This window comes from Dermacentor andersoni, chromosome 7, assembly GCF_023375885.2.
Source record: "Dermacentor andersoni chromosome 7, qqDerAnde1_hic_scaffold, whole genome shotgun sequence".
NCBI lineage: Eukaryota > Metazoa > Arthropoda > Arachnida > Ixodida > Ixodidae > Dermacentor > Dermacentor andersoni.
This window is the reverse complement of record NC_092820.1, coordinates 22,089,871-22,111,299: the sequence shown is the minus strand read 5'-3', so window position 1 is coordinate 22,111,299 and position 21,429 is coordinate 22,089,871. Positions and strand designations below refer to the sequence as shown.

The 21,429-nt window shown below is 49.5% G+C and overlaps 1 protein-coding gene across 3 annotated transcripts in view; it reads left to right on the top strand.

Moving 5' to 3' along the window:
• LOC126535619 (uncharacterized) overlaps window positions 1-21,429 on the top strand; it is a 381,164-nt gene that overhangs the window by 263,213 nt on the left and 96,522 nt on the right. For all 3 annotated transcript variants that reach the window (XM_055073166.2, XM_055073165.2, XM_055073168.2), the window contains exon 11: window positions 7,602-7,647. In XM_055073166.2, coding sequence (XP_054929141.2) covers window positions 7,602-7,647 — 46 coding nt within the window. The remainder of the gene's footprint in view (window positions 1-7,601; window positions 7,648-21,429) is intronic.

Sequence of the window (21,429 nt, the reverse complement as noted above, 5' to 3'; positions counted from 1 at the left end):
TGTCTATTTAGCAATCTACGGCGAGTATTGGAACACAGCCATGGTTGCAAAATCTCCTTAGCGGAAATTCAGAACAGTGGTTTGGTTGGAGAGAACCTGAGTGTCATATCTTGCCTGCAATAGTGCACTACAGATGTGTTGCTTATTTTGTGAGGCTGTAAAAAGGCACGTGCTTTAAGGACATCGTAAGCGCCTCGCGACGACTAACTACACTCTATCGAGTGTACTGGTTTCAGCCGAGCCTGAGATATGTGCGCACTGCAATAATCTCTGTTTTATTAGGTTGAGGTGCTGTTTCTTCACATAACACCTCCGCCCCCCCCCCCCCCAAGAACCGTGGAACACTGTAAATATTTATTTATTTATTTATTTATTTATTATCAGAATTACGCTTCATTCTCCCAATATTTGTTGTGACATAAGACAAAAACCTATAACAAGTAGCTTGACTGGGTCCTGGTTGCATGGGTACATATTGTACGACGGCGCAAATCCAGGAAGAACAAAAGTGCATAATTGCAAAGAACAGTAAAATGAAGCCAAAAACGTGTGAAATAACAAGTTAAATAACGTATTGCGTGTAGTAAGTCCGCTCGCATTAGTCTTAAACATGGTACAAATACGAGCATGCATGTACAATGTGGCGCTTATTTTCTGCATTTTTGCATCGTTTCTTCCGTCCTGCCAGTCAGCGACGCGTCACGAGTCGAGCCCAAATCGAATAGCGCCACGCATCCGCTGGTCTGACTGGCCTACGCTTCCAGATCAACGCTAGCTGCGCAGTGTGTTCGGTAATCGGAGTAGCAACTACTTGCGTTTCGTGGTCGAATAGCGTCGTCGCTCACGCATGCTCGCGCGAGCCTGCACATGTAATGACAGCTGCACGACAGTTCTGTTCATATTGAATAAGTTTTTAAGGCGAAGCTATCTTTTCGAACCCTCCCATATTACCCTGGTCGGGGTTGCTGGGTTCTGCTGCAGTCTTGCCGAATAGCTCATACATAAAAAAAAATGTCAGTGTCACGTGCCCAAAATTTGGCCACACAGCACAGCCTACCCTTTGCCCTAACCATTCGGCCATAATGGCTCGTGTGTGTGCCAACGCCATCTAGCTGTTTGAGATGATCGCCGTTTTTGCCACAGTGTATACTATGGATGTGGGAGGACAATATGCGTGCGCTTAAGTTTTCTTTACCCCCAAAGACGGGGGAACGAAAAAGGGACCATCTCGTTTACCGCTTCAGGTAGATTCCAAGGTGTTCGTTGGATCAGCTTATACATATACATGACGCAGTAGTTCTGCAGGAACCCGCAAGGTGGAGAGAAGTAATGAATAAAGGGAAAATCAGACATCCACCCTGGATGTCTGATGGATGTCTGATTTTTCCTTTATTCATTACTTCTCTCCACCTTGTGGGTTTCCGCAGAACTACTACGTCAGACACTTGCATTTGCTTCGTGTTGTCGACAAATTCGAATTCGCCCTGCCATCTGCTAGCCGCCTGGTTAGCTCAGATGGTAGAGTGGCTGCACCGGAAAGGCGGTGATACCGGGTTCGAGTGCCGGGCCAAGACGAATTTTGCTTCAACTCTGAGGCTTTTCTTTCGAGGAATCCGTATGGGCTGCCTTAGTAGGAATTGCTACGAACGGGTAGATGTCTGATTTCCTCTTTTTTCATATCGATATAGTCATATCATAAGAAGCCAACAAACACTGACACCAAGGACAACATAGGGGAAATTACTTGTGCTTAATAAATGAATTAATGAAACGATAAATTAATGGAAATTAAACTGAATGAAAAAAACAACTTGCCGCAGGTGGAAACCGAACCCACAACCTTCGCATTTCGCGTGCGATGCTCTACCAACTGAGCTACCGCGGCGCTGTTTCCCCATCCACTTTCTTGGGTATTTATGTGTCCTAGTAGAACCCTGGGAGTGTTAGCCAGCGCCACCACTCACAGACCTTGACGGCGGACGTGGAACGTCCAATTTTCGGTTCTGTGCCCACGTGCGGCAAGTTGTTTTTTCATCCACTTTATTTTACATTAATTTACCGTTTCATTATTTCATTTATTAAGCACAGGCAATTTCCCCTATGTTGTCCTTGGTGTCACTGTTTGTTGGCTGCTTATGATATGACTAATAAAAATCTGGCCAGTCGGTTAACTCCCTTTCTTCTCGTTTATATATATATATATATATATATATATATATATATATATATATATATATATATATATATATATATATATATATATATATTGTAAGGAAGATAACGAACGAGCGCACTCAGTCAGCAGCATCTGCAGCATCAAGCGCGCAGCAGAAGCTCGAGCTCGGGGACTGCTCGGTGCATCGTAGAACCGGCGGTCGCTACGAACCCCAATAAATCTCCTTTACAAGTGGTGGAGCCGTGCTGGGTAACGTTCCGCTCTACCACCCTGGAACTCCGTTCTCGGACGCTACCCTCTGCCATGCCGGACGCCGACCAACAGACTCTTCCACCACCACCCGTCCCTTGCCCTGGTACCGTTCGCCAGCGGGAGCCTCCTGTCTTCAGCGGAACCGACGACAACGACGTTGAAGAGTGGCTGTCGTCCTACGAGCGGGTTTGCGTTCATAACAAATGGAATGACTCAGATAAACTGGCTCTCGTATCATTCTATCTCGCGGGCGTGGCCAGTCTCTGGTTCAGAAATCATAAGAGGGATATCCGAACGTGGTCGGTGTTCAAGACTTCGATTACCGAAGTATTTGACCGACCCGCCGTCAGGAAACTCCGAGCCGAGTAGCGTTTGCGTACACGCGCACAGGACACGGGTGAGACATTCACCAGCTATATAGAAGACGTTCTAGATTTGTGCAGGCGCGTGAACGCTGCCATGACGGAAGCGGAAAAGATCAAGCACGTCATGAAGGGAATCGATGATGACGCGTTCCAGATGCTTCTCGCCAAGGACCCACGCACTGTTGGCGACGTCATCAGCTTGTGCCAGAGCTATGATGAGTTGCGTAAGCAGCGAGCTCTGACAAGGCGACATCGCACACCAAATGCGACGTCACTCTGCAGCCTGACCACCGGCCCAGAACAAGCCTCCCTGATAACCCAAATCAAGGATTTCGTCCGCGAAGAAGTTGCACGACAGCTATCTCTGGTGTCCGTTACTCAGGAGTCTGCCAGCACTTTGCCGTCTCATCTCCGTAACGTGATCCATGAAGAGGTCGCGGAAGCGCTGCCGGCTGTTCACCAGCAAGATGTCGTGACTACACCACTCACTTATGCTACGGTTGCTGCAATGGCCCCTAGCACTGTGCCCGTGCGTCGCTTCCAGCAGCCTGTGCACCGCCCTCCCCCTCCCGTCCCCTGGACCACCACTGCCGTCACGAACCCGTGGCGTACGCCGGACAATCGCCCTATATGCTTCGCCTGTAGGTATCCCGGTCATGTCGCAAGGTTCTGCCGCCGCCGATCGCAGGCGTTCGATGGCGGTCGCCGCGCGCCCTATGTGCCGCCTGATCCACCTGCGCCTTACGGATCCTTCGACCCATCACCAGCTCGCTCCCAGACTGATCGCCGTCCTCGCTTCGAACGCCTCCGGTCACCCTCCCCACGTCGCCGATCGCTTTCCCCTATGCGTCGACGACCCGTCTCTAACGAAGAGGGAAACTAGACGACGCAGTTCCTGAGGCAAGGACTGCGCAAGTGTCGACATGCCGAAGTCCTCCTCCTTTACCTGCTAATGTCATTGATGTGTTTATCGAAGATGTCGCTACAGTCGCCCTCGTCGATACCGGTGCTGCTATTTCAGTTATGGATGCAAGATTTTGCCGTTCGCTTCGTAAAGTGACGACGTCTCTGTCTGGATTGTCGCTCCGAACGGCGAGTGCTCAACCCATTCGCCCTACCGCTGCTTGTACTGCCCGTGTGACCATACAGGACGTTTTGTACACGATTGAATTCATAGTTCTTTCATCGTGCTCCCACGCCGTTATTCTAGGATGGGATTTTCTCTCACGCCACAACGCAATCATCAATTGCGTTCAGGCTGAGATTGAAGTTTTCCACCTTGGTGACCTGGCCTCCGTCGATGCTCATCCTGCCGCTAAAATTGTCGTGAAAGAAGACACCTTTATTCCTTCGCGCTCTTCAGCATTCGTACCAGTCTTCTGTAGTATCATATCCGACGGGACGGTCTTCTTCATGCCCTCTCATCACTTTGTTACCCGAAAAGCGCTTCCTTTGCCCTTTGCAGCTCTTGACCTTGCCGCCGGTGGGAGCACGATGCCCATTTACAATCATCTTTCATCGCTGCTATCACTGCTCCACCGCGAATGCCTTGGTTACGTCGAGTCGGTCGATTCAACACGAATTGTCTCCGTCCTCGACGAAGCGCCTGCTACTGCCGTCCATGAACTGAGTGCCCTCTCAGTACCCGACTCAACATGCACTGGTGTGTTCAGCCCATTCATCGCCGAAGATCTGCCGCATTCGCAGCGATCTCAACTTCTCGCACTCCTTCACCACTTCCGCCGTTCTTTCGACGTTGCGCAACCATCTCTTGGCCGCGCATCGACGGTCGAGCATTACATCGACACTGGCTCTCACTCACCGCTGCGACAAAGACCATATCGCGTGTCCGCTACGGAACGTCGCGTCATTGCAGACCAGGTCGATGACATGCTCCGTCGAGGCGTCATTCAACCTTCCCAAAGCCCATGGGCCTCTCCCGTGGTCCTCGTCCCAAAAAAAGACGGTTCCATCCGCTTCCGTGTTGATTTTCAACGCTTGAACAAGATCACGCTGAAGGGCGTCCACCCATTACCACGCATCGATGATGCTCTGGACTGTTTACAGGGAGCCGAGTTCTTTTCTTCGTTGGATTTGCGGTCAGGCTACTGGCAGGTTCCGACGGCAGAGGCCGATCGCCCGAAAACTGCCTTTGTTACGCCAGACGGCTTGTATGAATTCACCATCATGCCTTTCGGACTTTGTAACGCTCCTGCTACGTTCGAAAGGATGATGGATAATGTTCTACGTGGCCTCAAATGGAAAATCTGTGTTTGCTATCTTGACGATATCGTGGTGTTCGCCCCTGATTTCGCAACGCATCTGCTCCGTCTCCTGCACGTACTCACTTGCTTGACCAACGCCGGGTTGCAACTTAACCTGAAGAAGTGTAGATTTGCTGTTCGTCAGCTCACAATTTTAGGCCATGTCGTGTCAAAGGAGGGCATTCGCCCCGATCCCGAGAAGCTACGTGCTCTTGCTGCGTTCCCAAAACCTACCACTATGAAAGAGCTACGCAGTTTTATCGGCCTCTGCTCTTAGTTCCGACGATTCGTTCGAAACTTTGCGTCAATTATATCGCCTCTCACGCAGATCCTTGGTGGCGCTAGAGATCTCTCATCATGGTCTCCAGAGTGTGACGACGCCTTCGCAACCTTGCGCCGTCTTCTCACGACGCCACCCATTCTTCGCCATTTTGACCCTCAAGCGCCAACCGAAATCTATACCGATGCAAGCGGTGTAGGCCTTGGCGCTGTGTTGGCACAGCGTCAACCTGGCTACACAGAATACGTCGTCGCACACGCGAGTCGCACGTTAACCAAGGCGGGAACCAATTACAGCGTTACAGAAAAGGAGTGTTTGGCCATTGTGTGGGCGCTTGGCAAGTTTCGCCCATATTTATACGGCCGATTGTTTGACGTAGTGACCGACCACCACGCACTATGTTGGCTGTCGACGCTCAAAGATCCACCCGGCCGCCTTGCCCGCTGGGCTTTGCGAATCCAAGAATATGACATCCGCGTGGTTTACCGTTCCGGGCGAAAGCAGTCCGATGCTGACGCGCTATCCCGATCGCCGCTTCCCCCGAAGGCCCGTGACGACTCCGCCTGCGAGTGTACATTATCCTCTCTGGACGTTGACACTATCGCTGCGGCACAGCGTAATGGTCCCTGGACTGCATCTCTGCTCGACCTTCTCTCGGATACGTCGAAAGTTCCAGCGTCACGTACGCTTCGGCGCCAAGTTCCTCATTTTGCGATTCGAGACCAGCTACTATATCGACGCAACTATGCCCCAGAGGGACGCGCCTGGTTACTCGTCATTCCGAGAACTTTGCGATCAGAGCTCTGCTCCTCGTTACACGTTGACCCTCAGTGTGGCCACGCGGGAGTCTTCAAAACCTACGAAAGACTTCGACACCGCTATTACTGGCGGGGAATGTACAATTTCGTTCGAACGTTCATCCGCTCTTGTCGTGAGTGCCTACGCCGTAAAGCGCCACCACACAACTCTGCCGGTGAACTCCAGCCTCTGCAATGCCCATCCCGACCCTTTGATCGCGTGGGCATAGACCTCTACGGGCCACTTCCGTTGACTCCTACCGGCAACAGGTGGATAATCGTTGCGGTAGACCACTTAACCCGTTATGCGGAGACCGCTGCTCTACCAAATGCTACAGCGCAAGAGGTCGCCAATTTCATACTTCGCCGTTTTCTCCTTCGTCATGGAGGTCCACGTGAACTTTTAAGCGACAGAGGCCGCGCCTTCTTATCTGAAGTCATCGAACAACTGCTTGCTAAATGCGCTATAGTTCATCGTAAATGCACTGCTTATCACCCACAGACTAACGGTACCACGGAACGCTTTAATCGAACTCTTGGTGACATGCTCGCCATGTATGTTTCACCTCATCACTCTAACTGGGACCTCGTTCTTCCGTTTGTCACCTATGCCTACAACACCGCGACTCAGGCCACTACCGGATTCTTACCCTTTTACCTTCTTTACGGCCGTCATCCTTCGCACACAATCGACACCATTCTGCCCTAGCGGCCAGACCCATCCGAATGCCTGCCGATCTCGGAAGCCGCCAGACACGCCGAGGAATGTCGCCAGCTGGCCCGCCGATTCACCTCGGACGACCAGAACCGTCAAAAAGCCGTTCACGACGCCCAGAACTCGACTCCCACTTTTCTCCCTGGCGCTCTCGTCTGGTTGTTAGTGCCGCACCGCACGCCTGGGCTCGCTTCAAAACTCCTTCCGAAGTACGACGGGCCATACCGTGTTCTCGAGAGAACATCACCCGTGAATTACCTGATTGAGCCGCTAACGCCGCCGTCCGACATGCGACGTCGTAACCGCGAAGTCGTTCACGTTCAGCGTCTCAAGCCGTATCACGATTCTACCGTCCTTCCAGAAACCTAAGTCGCCAGGATGGCTCCTTTATTTCCGCGGGGCCATTGTAAGGAAGATAACGATCGTGCGCACTGGGTCAGCAGCATCGGCAGCATCAAGCGTGCAGCAGAAGCTCGAGCTCGGGGACTGCTCGGTGCATCGTAGAACCGGCGGTCGCTACGAACCCCAATAAATCTCCTTTACAATATATATTACGGAGGGTAAGTAAAGAGTAATTTCTTGGTGGCAATAAAAGCTCCCAACATGTGCTACCAATGCTACTGCAAGAAGTATTGCTTGCCTCCACATCGTTGTGCGTTATGCATGAAACGGAGTACATACGCGAGTTGGCATTGCAAGTGTGACAAATGGGTTCCTTTATTTCGTTTTGCGTCTTTGCTCGTCATTTGCAGTACCGTGACGGACTCATCGGGCACTGACACCGCCAGGGTCATCAAGGTGAGTGGAGGCGTCCATGTTCCGTGTCCAGTTAAGCTGTCGCTTACCGTGGCGCTTGCTCACTGAATGCTTAGCACATCTGGCGACGTTTTCCTCATGCAGAAACAAGAATTTTTTGGGTCTTGTCCGTTCACATACTGAAACACCCCGCAAAATTTGGTGAATTGGCGGCCAATAGCAGTCTGTACCGCGACACCGTCAACCGAAGCTGCGCAATTTAGCGCAGGTAAAGTGGGCAAAAGTGTTGTTTCTGTGCCTCGTTTTGTCCACGTTCCGTTGCGCTGTTTCATTTGAGGCTGATATATATTGACACGCGCATAAGTTTGTTTTTCTGTGAACATTTTTCATCGGCCAACCGCGCTACATGCTTATCGCTCGGCGCAAGAAGCGCATTCGTGCATTGAAAGTGTCTCGAATGTTTTTGCCGAATGTACAGCCTCGCGCACTTTTAACTATATCGTGCGAGAACACCACAACATTGCCCTGCGTCGTCCTGAATCGACGCTTGCGCACAAGAGGAGTACCTCTGCCGGTCTCGCTGTTTATCGCCGCTTGTAGGCGCTAAAAGGACGCGTGATGGACGCTCGCGCGACAGGGTTAACAAAGCGGCAGGCTGCACCATCTTGAGCAGTATGAGCACGCGAACGCGTGCCAAATAGCCTCGAAACCGAGTCAGAGCGATGCGCGAATGGCGTTGTTGAAAACAAGAGGGCGAAGGCTCCTTGTTGGCAGCGCGCCTGCGCTTGTCTAAAACGGCACCAACTCACGTAATTTCACCGGCCGCCTACAGTCGATAAGAGGGTTATGCGTCGCAGTGAGTTGCAGTGAGCCATTTTTAAAGCGAAAGCTTTAGGGCCCGTACATGGTCGATCCGCCCGTCCGTTCCCCCCTAGCCCGCCCGCGTTCGGACGCCCAAAAGGCGGATGTGTCGCAAAATTCGATGCACGCTCAATCCGCACGAGCGGATCGCACGCACACTCCTATTGGGCGACGCGGCCTGTTGACAGCTGGCAACCGTTCGGCGGAGCAAAGGTGTTCAAGGTTGGCAACTACCTGTTACAGCAGACAGCTGCAGCAGACGACACTGGCATATTTTTGAAGATATGATTTCAAGTTTCCGCGTCACGGTGAAAATGCGACTCTAGGCTGCCACACTCTGTTCTGAAACCGAATTTGTTGCATTGGCACCGTTATCCTTCTTCGAAACACTGCACAGTCATCTTATATGTGCCACCTGTTAAAGATCTATTGCAATCGCATCATGTCGCAACATGCGACGTATACTCGGACGATTACTTTAAGTGCGCGCTGTCTTGGCTGGTTGAGCAAAATCTCTCGAGTTACCCAACCTGCTGCGTTCAACGTCACGCAAAAGTGATAGTGTCGCCGGAAGCGATTCGTCAGCCTCTGTGCCAAATGTCAAATTGTTCCAGAAGAAAACATGCATACTGGTGAATTGGGTAGGCATTCACATCTACTATTCGAATCCACACATCACAAATAATCTTTCATTCCTTGGCACATTGCTCACCGTTGTACCGACTTTGTTTCAGCGCTGTGTGTGTGCAGTAATATACTTGGTAAATCAAAGCGGTGGTTATTCAGTGCACTGAAAGCAACTTTGCGTGTGGGTTAGATAACATAATGCTCCTACATATGGGTCAGCTTAGTATTATCAGCCGCTTTGTTTGCTAGTTCACTGTTACGCCTGAACTATACGGTGTCACTGGACAATGCTGTATTCCTGCAGGCAGGCTAGAACAGCTTGGCTATACACAAACAACCGTTTACATCGCACTTAAATTAAGGTGGTGTAGATTTGCTGTCACAGTGTGCTTATGAGCATAACTGCCGAGCATTCAAAAAAGTGTTTGATATGTAAGGGTGGCTCAGGTTTGCAGGTGTGACGTTTTGCATTTCTAGTGCAAGGACACTTTGATGGACAGGAAGGATACCACAGAAATCCTCGTGTCGTGACCTCGCAGTCACAATTCTGTGGTTTTTACCTATAAACATGTGAAGCAATCTGTAAATTCAAAACTGTATTAAGTAAACTCAGACGCCATGAAAAGCAACATAACACTAAGGTGTACACATTTCTTTGTCACATCGGCTCTTTGTAGTGCAGGTCATATATGTACACGCTATTTGTAGCTGAAAACAGCATGCATTTCACATTTAGAGCTCAGAATGTTCAATGGAAAAGATTTTTAATGTGTCAGACATACATATGGTACCTTGTCCAATGCTTTGTACACAGATAGCTATGTTTGGCACAACTTGAGTTGCACATTCATAAGGGACTACTACATGCAAAATTCGTTTTGCACCTCTCCTTCGATATTCTACCGTCCGACACAGAAGAACAGACTGGAATTTTTCTTTATGTCAATATTTAAAAGGCAAACAGATTTTTGGCATTCCAGGTCTCAATCTTCCCCACAGGGCACTTATTGCTTGTTCTGAATGTGCATTAATTGCTGATGGTATATCTTCCAACGTGAAAATAGTTTGTTTGACATAGTTTTACCTGCATATCTTTGACTTTACCCATAAGTTCTCTGCCCTGCTTGTATATACCTCTTTCAGTACTGGTATCTGTGCTGTGCCTTCATTAGCGTAGTAAATGTTGTGAAAGCTGTTAATTCATAATGTAGGAAGCCTATCCAATATAAACAAGAAACTTGCAGACAAGGTAATCACGACAAACCAGCTGAGATGGTGGTACTATTCTACTTGTTTTCGCTTGTGATAGCACAAGTGTTCCCACTTGTGCTGTTGGATGGTTGTGACCTATATACTCGTGAAGGTTTGGGTCATTCACATTTCAAGAGATGAGTAACTGTTACATACGTGCAACATCTTTTTCTGCCTATATCAATGACTTAGCTATATGTGGCAGGTTTAGCTGTGTACTTATTGGTGTAGCTGAAGTGATGTATCACACATAGTTTCCGCACACTACCTGATTGGCGAAAAGCATGCAGGAATTTGTCTTTGAGCTATTGGTTCAGTGGTGGCTTTCCACTAAACTGACTGCCGAAGAGGCAGATTTTACTTCGAAAGGCCCATGTGAAAATTAGCCTAGAACTCATGACGCCAAATACTGTCGCCATGTGTGACTAAAGAACAACACATGACAGAACAATGAGCAGTGGAATTAATTTCACTAGTATACAATGAATTGCAGCTGCATTCAGTATTTCACTGCTGGTATACTAAACACAAACCTTTACATGAGTTGTTTGGATGGCATAATCAACAAGATCCCTCTAATAAGCTATGGCAAAAGCTAAATAAAAAGCTGCTACCTCAGGTACTGCATTGGCATAAAATATGCATTCTCACATGCAGTGGATACAGTTCCTAAATTGGTTTACATACAGGTATGAAATGTTGTAACTGCACCATGCGATAAAATTTCAATAAGATCAGCTGAATACCACATAGAACATCTTTAATGGGTATAGTTGGTGCAACGTGCCTTGATATTAGAAGTTGTGCTGTTTTATTCACACACACATACACGTAAATGCAAGGTACACATACATTTGTGTTTACGTGTTACTGTGTGCATCAAATGAACAGCACCACTTATACAACAAGCCATAAAGACAAATAATTTGTTCGTACCAGTCTAATTCCTTTTTTTTCTCACATGCAGCAACTCTTTTGTTTTCACATGCAGCAACTCAACTCCATGCATAAGTTAAACTGATGTTACTAATCTAAGCTAGACATGGATGTCATGTCCAGAATATTATAAAATAAAGAAGTGACCGTATGTATAGGCCTAAAATTGATGGTTTGACAATATCTTATCTGGCTGGGTAGTAAATTTCTGTCAAAAAAGAAACATTCAGCACACTGACAAAGCAGTGTGGCTAACATGATATAGGGACCAGACACTCTGCCGGCAGAGTCACTTGAAAATTTTGCCAGGAGTTCGTCCTCATTGGCTGGCTTCGATCACATAACTAATGCTGACATAACTGTGAAAATTTGTGTTCAGGATAAACTCATAGCAGCCAGTCGGCACGTTTTATATTGTGATAGCAGCTGACTTCTCAGGGGCAATGCACTGTGGCCATGAACATGCTAAACAATGACAAGAGGCGAGGTCCCCCTTTCTATAGTCTGGCAGCGCAGGTGAAAACGGTTCAGTTAATGAGTGGAACCGTGGCCTGTGCAAAATAAAGATCAGTCAGATAGCCACTTATAGCGTCCAACATCCCACACCCACGAATGATGGGTAGCAGTAAACTTACTGGCAGATGAAAGTGCACCGGAAGAACATTTAATGGACATACTTTACAGGCCCAAGTCAGTTTAATGCACATAATTGGCAGAATGCACTATTGGCAGAACGAACACAAGGAAAGAAAATAAAGCACTTATCAGGCATATAATGCTGGTACTAGTGCTATTGTTCGCTTTAAACTGAAGGCCCGTGCCAAAACAGGCGACACGAACCAGATAATCAAATAGGGTGGATAAACAAAGTAACCACAAACTTTCGCTTACCCAATTCTGCCTGCATTAGTAACGTGACCATGGCTGGCCAGTGAGGAAGAACTCTGGGCAAAATTTAATTCACGCAGTTCTGCTGGCTGCTAGTAGGATATTATATAACACCATACCTGTGACATTTACTTACTTGTTACTACTCGTCCTACGTGTTCATTTTTACATTCATATTGTTTTTTGTCAGCAAACGTAAAATTTTTACATAATAAGGTGGAGGTATCCAATTCTTACCTATAACATATTCATCTGCCATGCCACTGGTGTTTTCACAAACAGACTCTGTGCTTAGTCACTAGTCAAAAACAAGCAGCTCGGATTTTTGGCTATGTAAGCCGCTTGCATTACAAGATATAAAGCAGTTTACTTCGTGAAATCTAGAAATTCTTGCTCTTCGCATTAATGTCCACATTATGAAAATCAAGGCTGCCAGAAATCTGCATTCATGACATTAGTACTCTCAGGCGCGTCCACATTTCATGACAGCGCTGAACGTCTTGACGTATGCAATTATTATGATGTTCCCTAATTTCCCCCCACCGATAGAAGCATCTTCAACTGGGCAGTAACAACTTTTGAAACAAACGATAGATGTACTAAGCAGAAAAGGCCGGTGTGATAGGGCTTCTCTATCGGGGTACTACATAAGAAAATGCAATAGGCAACACTTATGCTCAGTTCACTTCTGAGCACACGAACATCGCGTATAGGTCGACCACTTCTACACCCAGTAACGCTACAACACATCGCACATATACATCAGGATTTGTAGCTTGCAAACGCACTTCATAACAGCAAGAACATAGCTCGAACGTCGTGGTCACCATTGCGCATCGCAGCCGGCAAAACGACTGGCACGTTGAATGGCAGCATAACGAGGCAATAAGAACTTATCGCTACTGATCGTATCATTACTTCTGAAAGTTGCGAGGGCTGGTGTTCACCACTTCGCGGCAACGATCCGCATAAGCAGAACAGAAATTAGTCGTGTTCGCTGGGTGCGCTAATCGGACGCTACTTATTTCGCTACGCCTTGAACATGTATGCTGCTCAGAATGCACGTGTATGTGATGGAGTTCTCGTCTGCGACGCACACGCGAAGCATGGCACAAGAAATCACGAAGTCGACGGCTTCAAATATATCTTCCGACGCTCTCGTAAACACAACACACACTTCCTGCGCTCCGTCTGTTTCTGTTGGCGATCGCACGCACTGATGAGGCCTGGAAGGGTACACCGGCTTGCTGCTTTCGATGACTATCTCCGTGGGTGCCAGATAACTCTAGTAAAAATCACAAAAAAGAGAAAAAATAGACTGTTTCTGACGCGGCCGTAGCTTAGGCCTTACGTCCCCGCTTCACTTCGCTTCGAGCACGCGCCATGTTTGCTGTGACGACAGCCGAACCGTCCGCATCGGACCAGCCAATGAGAGACGAGCAGGCGTGCGGACGGGAAAGTGGCGAGCGCTCCTCGCTCTCCACTAGAGAGCCATCAGCACACGTGCGGACGAGGGCGGGGCGGACGGGCGGATTGACCATGTACGGGCCCTTACAGGCCGCGAACTTGCGATTTCGCCGTGGCCGTGCTCCGAGGAGGCACATGACGTCACACCGCGTTTTTCGTCGTTGCGCTCGCCTACGCTCGCTTCGCCAGCTGCGTCGCATGCCTGATAACATGACGGAGGATTGAAAAGGAGAGCTCGCGTGCGTTGCAACCACAGTTGAGGCGGGGCAGTATGGACGGCGACAATTGTGGCAAGCAGGAGCAGGCCTGCAATCGACATCGGAACGAAGAACAGCGCGCCGGACGACTGGCTAAACGCCGCAACGTAGCTAGACAACCAGACTAACCTGGACTTGCAATCAAGATTAACCAAGGCTAACCATGCTATGCCTTAGCTTTCGCTACGTATATCCTGGCATAGCTGAGCTAAGCCACTGCGAATTCCTTTTTATTTCATGCTTTTTCTTCATGTTTAGAGCGGAGCTCTTAGGCGGCCGTTACGGCTTTTAGCGTAAGGTATTTTCGTTCGTGGACGAAAATACGTTCGTTATGGAGCGCAGCGTATCACGCAGTACAGACAGACGGACAAATTTCCCAGGGAAGCAGCTCTCGAATTTTTACGCTTCAAGACACTGGTGCTGTTAGCCATGCTTCGGTGCACAAAATTACCAGTGTGAGCTGGCGATGTGAAGTTGCGCACTTAGCATAAAGAGACGCATGGTGGGAGTGCCAGCTGCTATTAGAACAACGTCCCCCTTTCCACTCTGTTCCCGGTGGCTGGCCCCGCGCATCGCTCATGGCTGGGTTCCAGGCCATCTGACAGGCCCTCCTGCGTGCCCGCTCATATTGCTCACGATAGTACAGCCTTGCGTGATGGGACTGCGTGCGGGACCCGTATACACCAGAACACCGTGAATTCTAAGCGCGCCGCCATATTGATGAGCGCCGGTCGCGCCATCTATCCTAAGCGCCGCGAAGTAGCAGGCCTGGGCTGCCACGCTGGGAGATGCGACCCGGCGCGAAAGCGAAACTTGGGCTTTTAAGCTGGGCGGAAGGCGTGTTCCGCGTTTTTTCTAACCTGTCATTTTCGCTGTCGCGATTCAATCAAACTTCAACACCTCATGCAAGTCCGCAATGGTCACACTGAGTGCTGTGCAGACTGCAAAAGCGAATATATCGGGTAAGTACGCTATTACGTTTGTACAAACCGCGCGCTATATGCCAGAACACGTGTGAGCTTTTTGGCACGTAACCTGTGAAGGATTTTACAGCACTGTGTTGGTGCCACATTTTATTAAAGCACGCAGAACATTGTCCTCTGCACTTTCAGTTTGGTCTGTTTGTCATGGTCACTACTGGGTTGGCCGCGTTTGGCAACCAACTGGCGAGGTCGTTTGACTGCCTGATTAGCAGACGCCTGCCCTTCACCACCTGCACATTGAAAACAAAATAGATGTTATAGTAAGAAGGGCTGTAGTTCTTTCCCATGCCATCACTGTTTCGAAGATATAAAGTCCTCTCAAAATGAAATAGAAAATACACCAGGCCAATTGTATCGTACAACCACTTAAGAGTACAACATTCAGAACACAAGCCTACAGCACTCGAACAAGTAGCATATGATGCTAAACCTGCACTCATTGCAAAATGAGGAACTACAGTAGTTATAATGTTCAACTACATGTGCAGTCAAAGCCCGTTTAACAGGGCGAGCATGACAGATGCAGGTGTTGTACAGTTGCACAAACCATGACAGGGCACATAAAATTACCATCCCTACTTAAAGCTGCATCATCAGGGACCCGTTTGGTACAAGACAACAACCGCACCTGCGTTCCAATAAATTAGCCCCACCAACTGCAGCTACCTGGTATCAGACCTGTTTCGCTTGCGCGAGGCCATATCGGATTGTTGGCGTTCCCTTAGAAAAACCAGTAAAAAAAAAAACTAGTGAGAACGACCAAAATTTTGTTACAAAAAACAACAATGATTAAGCACCTTATTTTCCTCGCCAAGCAGCCCGCACGCAGTTTAGAGCTCAGAAGGCTCAAATGAATTCGTTACGAATGACACCTGCAACACTGCAGCTCGTATAGACAGGCGCGCTGCAAGAACACCTTCGGCTACGAGCAGTCGTCGTTTACGTTTTTGTGGACGCATGCTACGTAACGAGCGGACTTCGGTTTACTTTCATTAGCAATAACGCTCACCAGCAGGGCAACATACTATTGCCTACAACTTGTCGTTCACGCTTAATGGTCATGCCGTGCACCAGCTGCAAGTATCGCTAACCGAAAACTCATCTGTTCCGCTTAACCGTCGGGAGCTCTGCCTGAATGAAAACACGAAAAGGCTTGCCTTCTTGTGCCAAGCGAAGCACCAGCCAAGGCGAAGCAACGGCGCGGGATTCTGCTCTGTAGGCTTGTTGTCCAGAAAGTGCTCGGAGCAAACCTGCGTGTTACACATATTACGTTCGTAGGGCGCAAAGTTGAACGTGGCACCAAAACATACACAGATCGAATACTCACTCGTGCATTTTCACTGGGTTGGTAGTTCTTCCTATTCACTGCAGCTATCCACCGGTGGCGCAGCTTGTCAATCTTCGTTGCGGATGGAAATCGGTGCAGGCTGAAAACACCGCACCGGCACGATTCCCTACGTGTATTGTGCTCTTCGCAAACAGCGCTAAGCAACGTGCTCCTTTTCCGATGGTTATTTTGGCATCCAAACACGACGCAATGATGCCCAGATGACTTCTTGTACTTTGGATCCACGTGAACAGGCACATTTCCGCACTTTGGAGTCCTAGAGCTGGCGCTTGCCATGTCTACTGGTCGCCGGCGAACACACTTTGGCAGCCCAGTACAATATGGCGCTGGTCGACCGGGCAATCCGGGTGCGAGAGTATGCGTTCGGTTAATCTGGGTGCGAGGCTAGCGTATTCTGGTCTATACTCTTGCACGCTCTCGAACGAACGCGAGCGCCAGCGATTACGCTGGAATCTGGTGTAACTAGCCGACGCGCTTTACTCGTGTGTTACATTTCCAGCGACTGTGCTCGTCGTTCCCGTCCTGCTATGAGTGTCACCTCTGTTTATGCGGCAGAAGTGCGCCAAATACAGAGTTGGTTTTTATGACTCACAGTTGCCATTGCCTAGCATTTCGCCGCCACTACAAAGTCACAACGTGCACCGAATATCCCGATGCCATGTTTTATTCCTGCATACATTATAGTCCATTGATAAAGGACACCTAACCTGCCATCCCTTCAGAAGTAATACATGGGATAATTGTAAAATAAATGGCATACCAATATGCAGCGCAGTTAGGTAATATGTAATAGAGGATGGGCGAGGCCTAAAGCATGTTTTTGTAATTAAATCCCGGAAGGAAAGCCTCTTCACAATTAAGCATGACCGCAAACGCACGTTATTTATGCGCACAAACTGACCGCGCCTAAATCTGACCGCGCCTAAAGACGCTCCTGACAACGCTCGAGCCACCGCGACCAACCGCTCGCCATCACCACATAGTCGCCGCTCCCGTTCGCCCCAGCTGCGTTGCTCTCCATCCCCAGCTTGCCGTCGCCGCTCTCCGAGGGGAAACTAACCGGGGCACCTCCTGGAGGTGACGCTACTCTAGAACCCCGGCCTGAAATTCCTCTGCTGACCCTGCCTACTAATCGGAACCTTCTGGACGTGGACGTGGAGGGTTTGCCCGTTACAGCACTCATCGACACTGGAGCCCAAATTTCCATCATGAGTACGGAGCTTCGACCGCGCTTGAAGAAAGTACTGACTCCTGCTCCGACTCGACTGCTCCAGCTCGCTGACGGTGGAACTCCGGCTGTGCTTGGAATGTGTACTGCTCGTGTCAGTGTCGCCGGTAGCCACACGTCCGTTTTGTTTAGCGTGCTCGAACGTTGCCCTCACAATATTATCCTCGGACTCGACTTTTTGGCCGCCCATTCTGCTCTGATTGACTGTTCCGCCGGCGTTGTACAACTTGACCTACCACTACCTGTCCAAGTTGATCTTCCTGCTCAAGCTCCAACTCAGCTTTGTTCCGCGGATTTTATACGTCTGCCATCTCTTGCAGCAACCTGCATCCCTGTCTTAGCCTACCCACCTGTACCTGACGGAGACTATGTCCTTACTCCCGCGACTTCAGTCCTGCTTTCTCACAATGTCTCCTTCCCGCACACTATCGTTTCTGTTGCGGACAATCAGGCATGTCTTCCCATCCTAAATTTCGGACAGCACCCACAAGTACTTCCTCGAGGCATGTGTCTAGCCACGTGGTCACCGACGCACGAGTGCCACATTTCCGCTCTATCTGTTGCGCCATCTTCGACCAATGCTGATTCTGCGCCTTCTGCATCAGCTCCGACCGACGACTTTACAAAGATGATTGCACCGGATCTCTCCACCCAACAAGCCGCAGAGCTCCGTGGCCTCCTCGAGTCCAACTCTGACATTTTCGACCTGAACGATCGCCCTTTGAGTCAAACTACGGTCGTGAAGCATCGTATAAATACCGGCGATGCAGCACCTGTTCGCCGACGCCCATACCGGGTGTCGCCTTCTGAGCGACAAGTTATCCAGAGCGAGGTTGACAAGATGCTTGCCAAAGGGATTATTGAACACTCTTCCAGCCCGTGGGCGTCCCCTGTTGTTCTCGTCAAAAAGAAGGATAACAGCTGGCGATTCTGCGTTGACTATCGTCATCTAAACACGATCACCAAGAAAGATGTACATCCGCTTCCCCGCATTGACGATGCTCTTGATTGTCTCCACGGTGCCACTTATTTTTCATCTATAGACCTTGCTCTGGATATTGGCAAATTGCCGTGGATGAAATGGATCTTGAAAAGGCCGCATTCGTCACACAAGACGGCCTATATAAGTTCCGGGTAATGTCTTTTGGCTTGTGCAATGCCCCGGCGACCTTTGAACGGATGATGGACATGCTCTTGCGTGGTTTGAAATGGTCCGTCTGTTTGTGCTACTTGGATGACGTCATCGTATTCTCTTCAACTTTTGCGACGCATCTTGAAAGACTTTCATCTGTTCTTTCTGTTTTTCGCAGCGCTGGCTTGCAGCTAAACTCATCCAAGTGCCACTTCGGTCACCGCCAAATAACCATGCTCGGACACCTCGTCGATTCGTCAGGCATTCGCCCCGACCCCGCTAAAGTTCATGCTGTGCAGAATTTCCCCGTACCAACTTGTGCCAAAGATGTTCGCAGCTTTATTGGCCTTTGCTCGTACTTCCGCAGGTTTGTGGAAAATTTCACCCATGTTGCCCGTCCCCTGACTGACCTCCTGGAGAAAGACGTTCCTTTCTGTTGGGGCTCTGAACAGGTGTCTGCTTTCTCGCACCTCATCAGGCTGCTCACCACACCTCCTGTTCTCGCCCATTTTGACGCCTCCGCTCCGACAGAAATCCGCACTTACGCCAGTGGCTACGGCATCGGCGCAGTTTTAGCTCAACGCCAATGTGGGCACGACCGCGTCATCGCCTACGCCAGCCGCCTCCTCTCTCCCGCAGAGCGCAATTACTCGATTTCTGAGCGCGAGTGTCTCGCCCTCATTTGGGCGGTAGGCAAGTTCCGACCCTACATATATGGTCTACCATTTACAGTTACAACTGACCACCGCGCTTTGTTGGCTTTCCTCCCTCAAGGATCCTACCGGTCGCTGGGCCCTACGGCTACAGGAATACACATACACTGTGGTCTACAAGTCGGGTCGTCTTCATCAAGGACGCCGACTGCCTGTCTCGTTATCCCGTCAATGTACCGGACGGTTTAGTGGATGTCGCACCGATCTGCGTTCTTTCGCTCTCTGCCTTGCAAGACATTGGCGCTGAACAACATCGCGATGAGTCGTTACGCCCCATTATCGAACGCCTGCTCTCTGATCCGTCTGACCCATCGCTTCACATGTTCGTACTACACAATGGCATCCTGTATTGCCGCAACATGCACCCCGACGGGCCCGAGCTCCTAACCGTCATTCCGTCTCATCTGCGACAGATTGTACTGCAGCAAATGCACGACGTTCCCACCACTGGACACCTTGGCGTCACGCGGACCTATGACTGAATTCGGTGACGGTTCTTCTGGCCCCATCTCAACCGCTCCGTCCGGCGCTATGTTGCCGCGTGTGAGTCGTGTCAACGCCGGGAAAGACCAGCTGTGCCTCCCGCCGGACGGCTGCAGCCTTTGGATATTCCGGCTGACCCTTTCTTTCGCGTTGGCGTTGATCTTCTCGGACCATTCCCTATATCAAATGACGGAAATAGGTGGATTGCCGTGGCTACGCACTATACAACTCGCTATGCCATTACTAGAGTCCTACCGACCAGCTGTTCCACAGACGTCGCTGATTTCTTGCTTCACGACGTTATCTTGCATCACGGTGCACCTCGTCAACTTCTCACCGATCGTGGCAGATATTTTCTTGCCAAAGTCATAGACGACCTACTTCGATCATGTCCTACTAAACACAAACTTACTACGGCTTACCATCCTCAAGCTAACGGTCTTACCGAACGCCTTAACCGCACATTAACTGACATGTTAGCAATGTATGTTTCCTCCGATCATCGCGACTGGGACATTGCTCTACCATTTGTCACGTTCGCCTACAATTACTCGCGCCACGACACAGCTGGATATTCACCCTTCTATCTCCTCTTCGGCCGTGAGCCGACTTTGCCTTTCGAGACTCTCCTTTCGACCACACTCGACTCGCGGACAGAGTACACTCGGGATGTCATTGTCACAGCGACCCAAGCACGCCAGTTTGCCCGCATTCGTCTTTCTGCTTCACAGACACGCAAGAAGTGCCGTTACGACCAGCGCCATCACGACGTGCACTACGCACCAGGTGCTCTTTTGCTAGTTTGGTATCCAACTCGGCGTGTTGGTCTTTCGGAGAAATTCCTCTCGCGGTACTATGGCCCTTACCGCATCCTTCGCCAGGTGACCCCTGTCACATATGAAGTGTCTCCGCTGGATGCCACGGTGCCTTCACCTCTCTCTCACATCATCCACGTCAGCCGCCTGAAGCCCTACCTTTCTCAGACCGAAGAGCCGCACCAATAAGGTGCTTTTTCCGACGGGGGTGATGTCACAGTCGGGAATGTGGGAAAAGGAGGACGATGATGGTGGCCTTGGAGACGACGAAGACGAGTGTCGCTGCTCTACGCTTGCTGGCTCCGCCATTAAAAGCCATTTGTAAATAGACGCACGCTTCTTCCTTCCCGTATCAATATATATATATATATATATATATATATATATATATATATATATATATATATATATATATATATATATATATATATGTACATTGGTCATTCTCTCTTGCCTAGTCTATCCGGCCTATTATGCCAACCCAGCGGCCCAAATTATCTGATCGCTTGGGCCGCTGTGCTCTTTGTCCTGACGCCTATCCTTGTCATTCCTGCTTTTTAATCCGACAGTCGTGATGCCAACGTCGTGATACCGCCTTCGTCTTTCCAAATACGTCCGTTTTTCGTCATTCTATCATAATTATGATCTCTTTATCAGCGGGGAGTATGTCGCCGTTGTGTTTCCATTGTAACCATAGCGTCGTCGGCAGACGTTCCAGCACACTATAGGTGTCGTGGAAGATAGGCAAACCGAGCTTCGAGCTTCTACCTGGTGTCGCCATGATCTACGGATAAGCGGGATCTTTTTATTGTTACGGCCTCGTGTGATAAGCGCT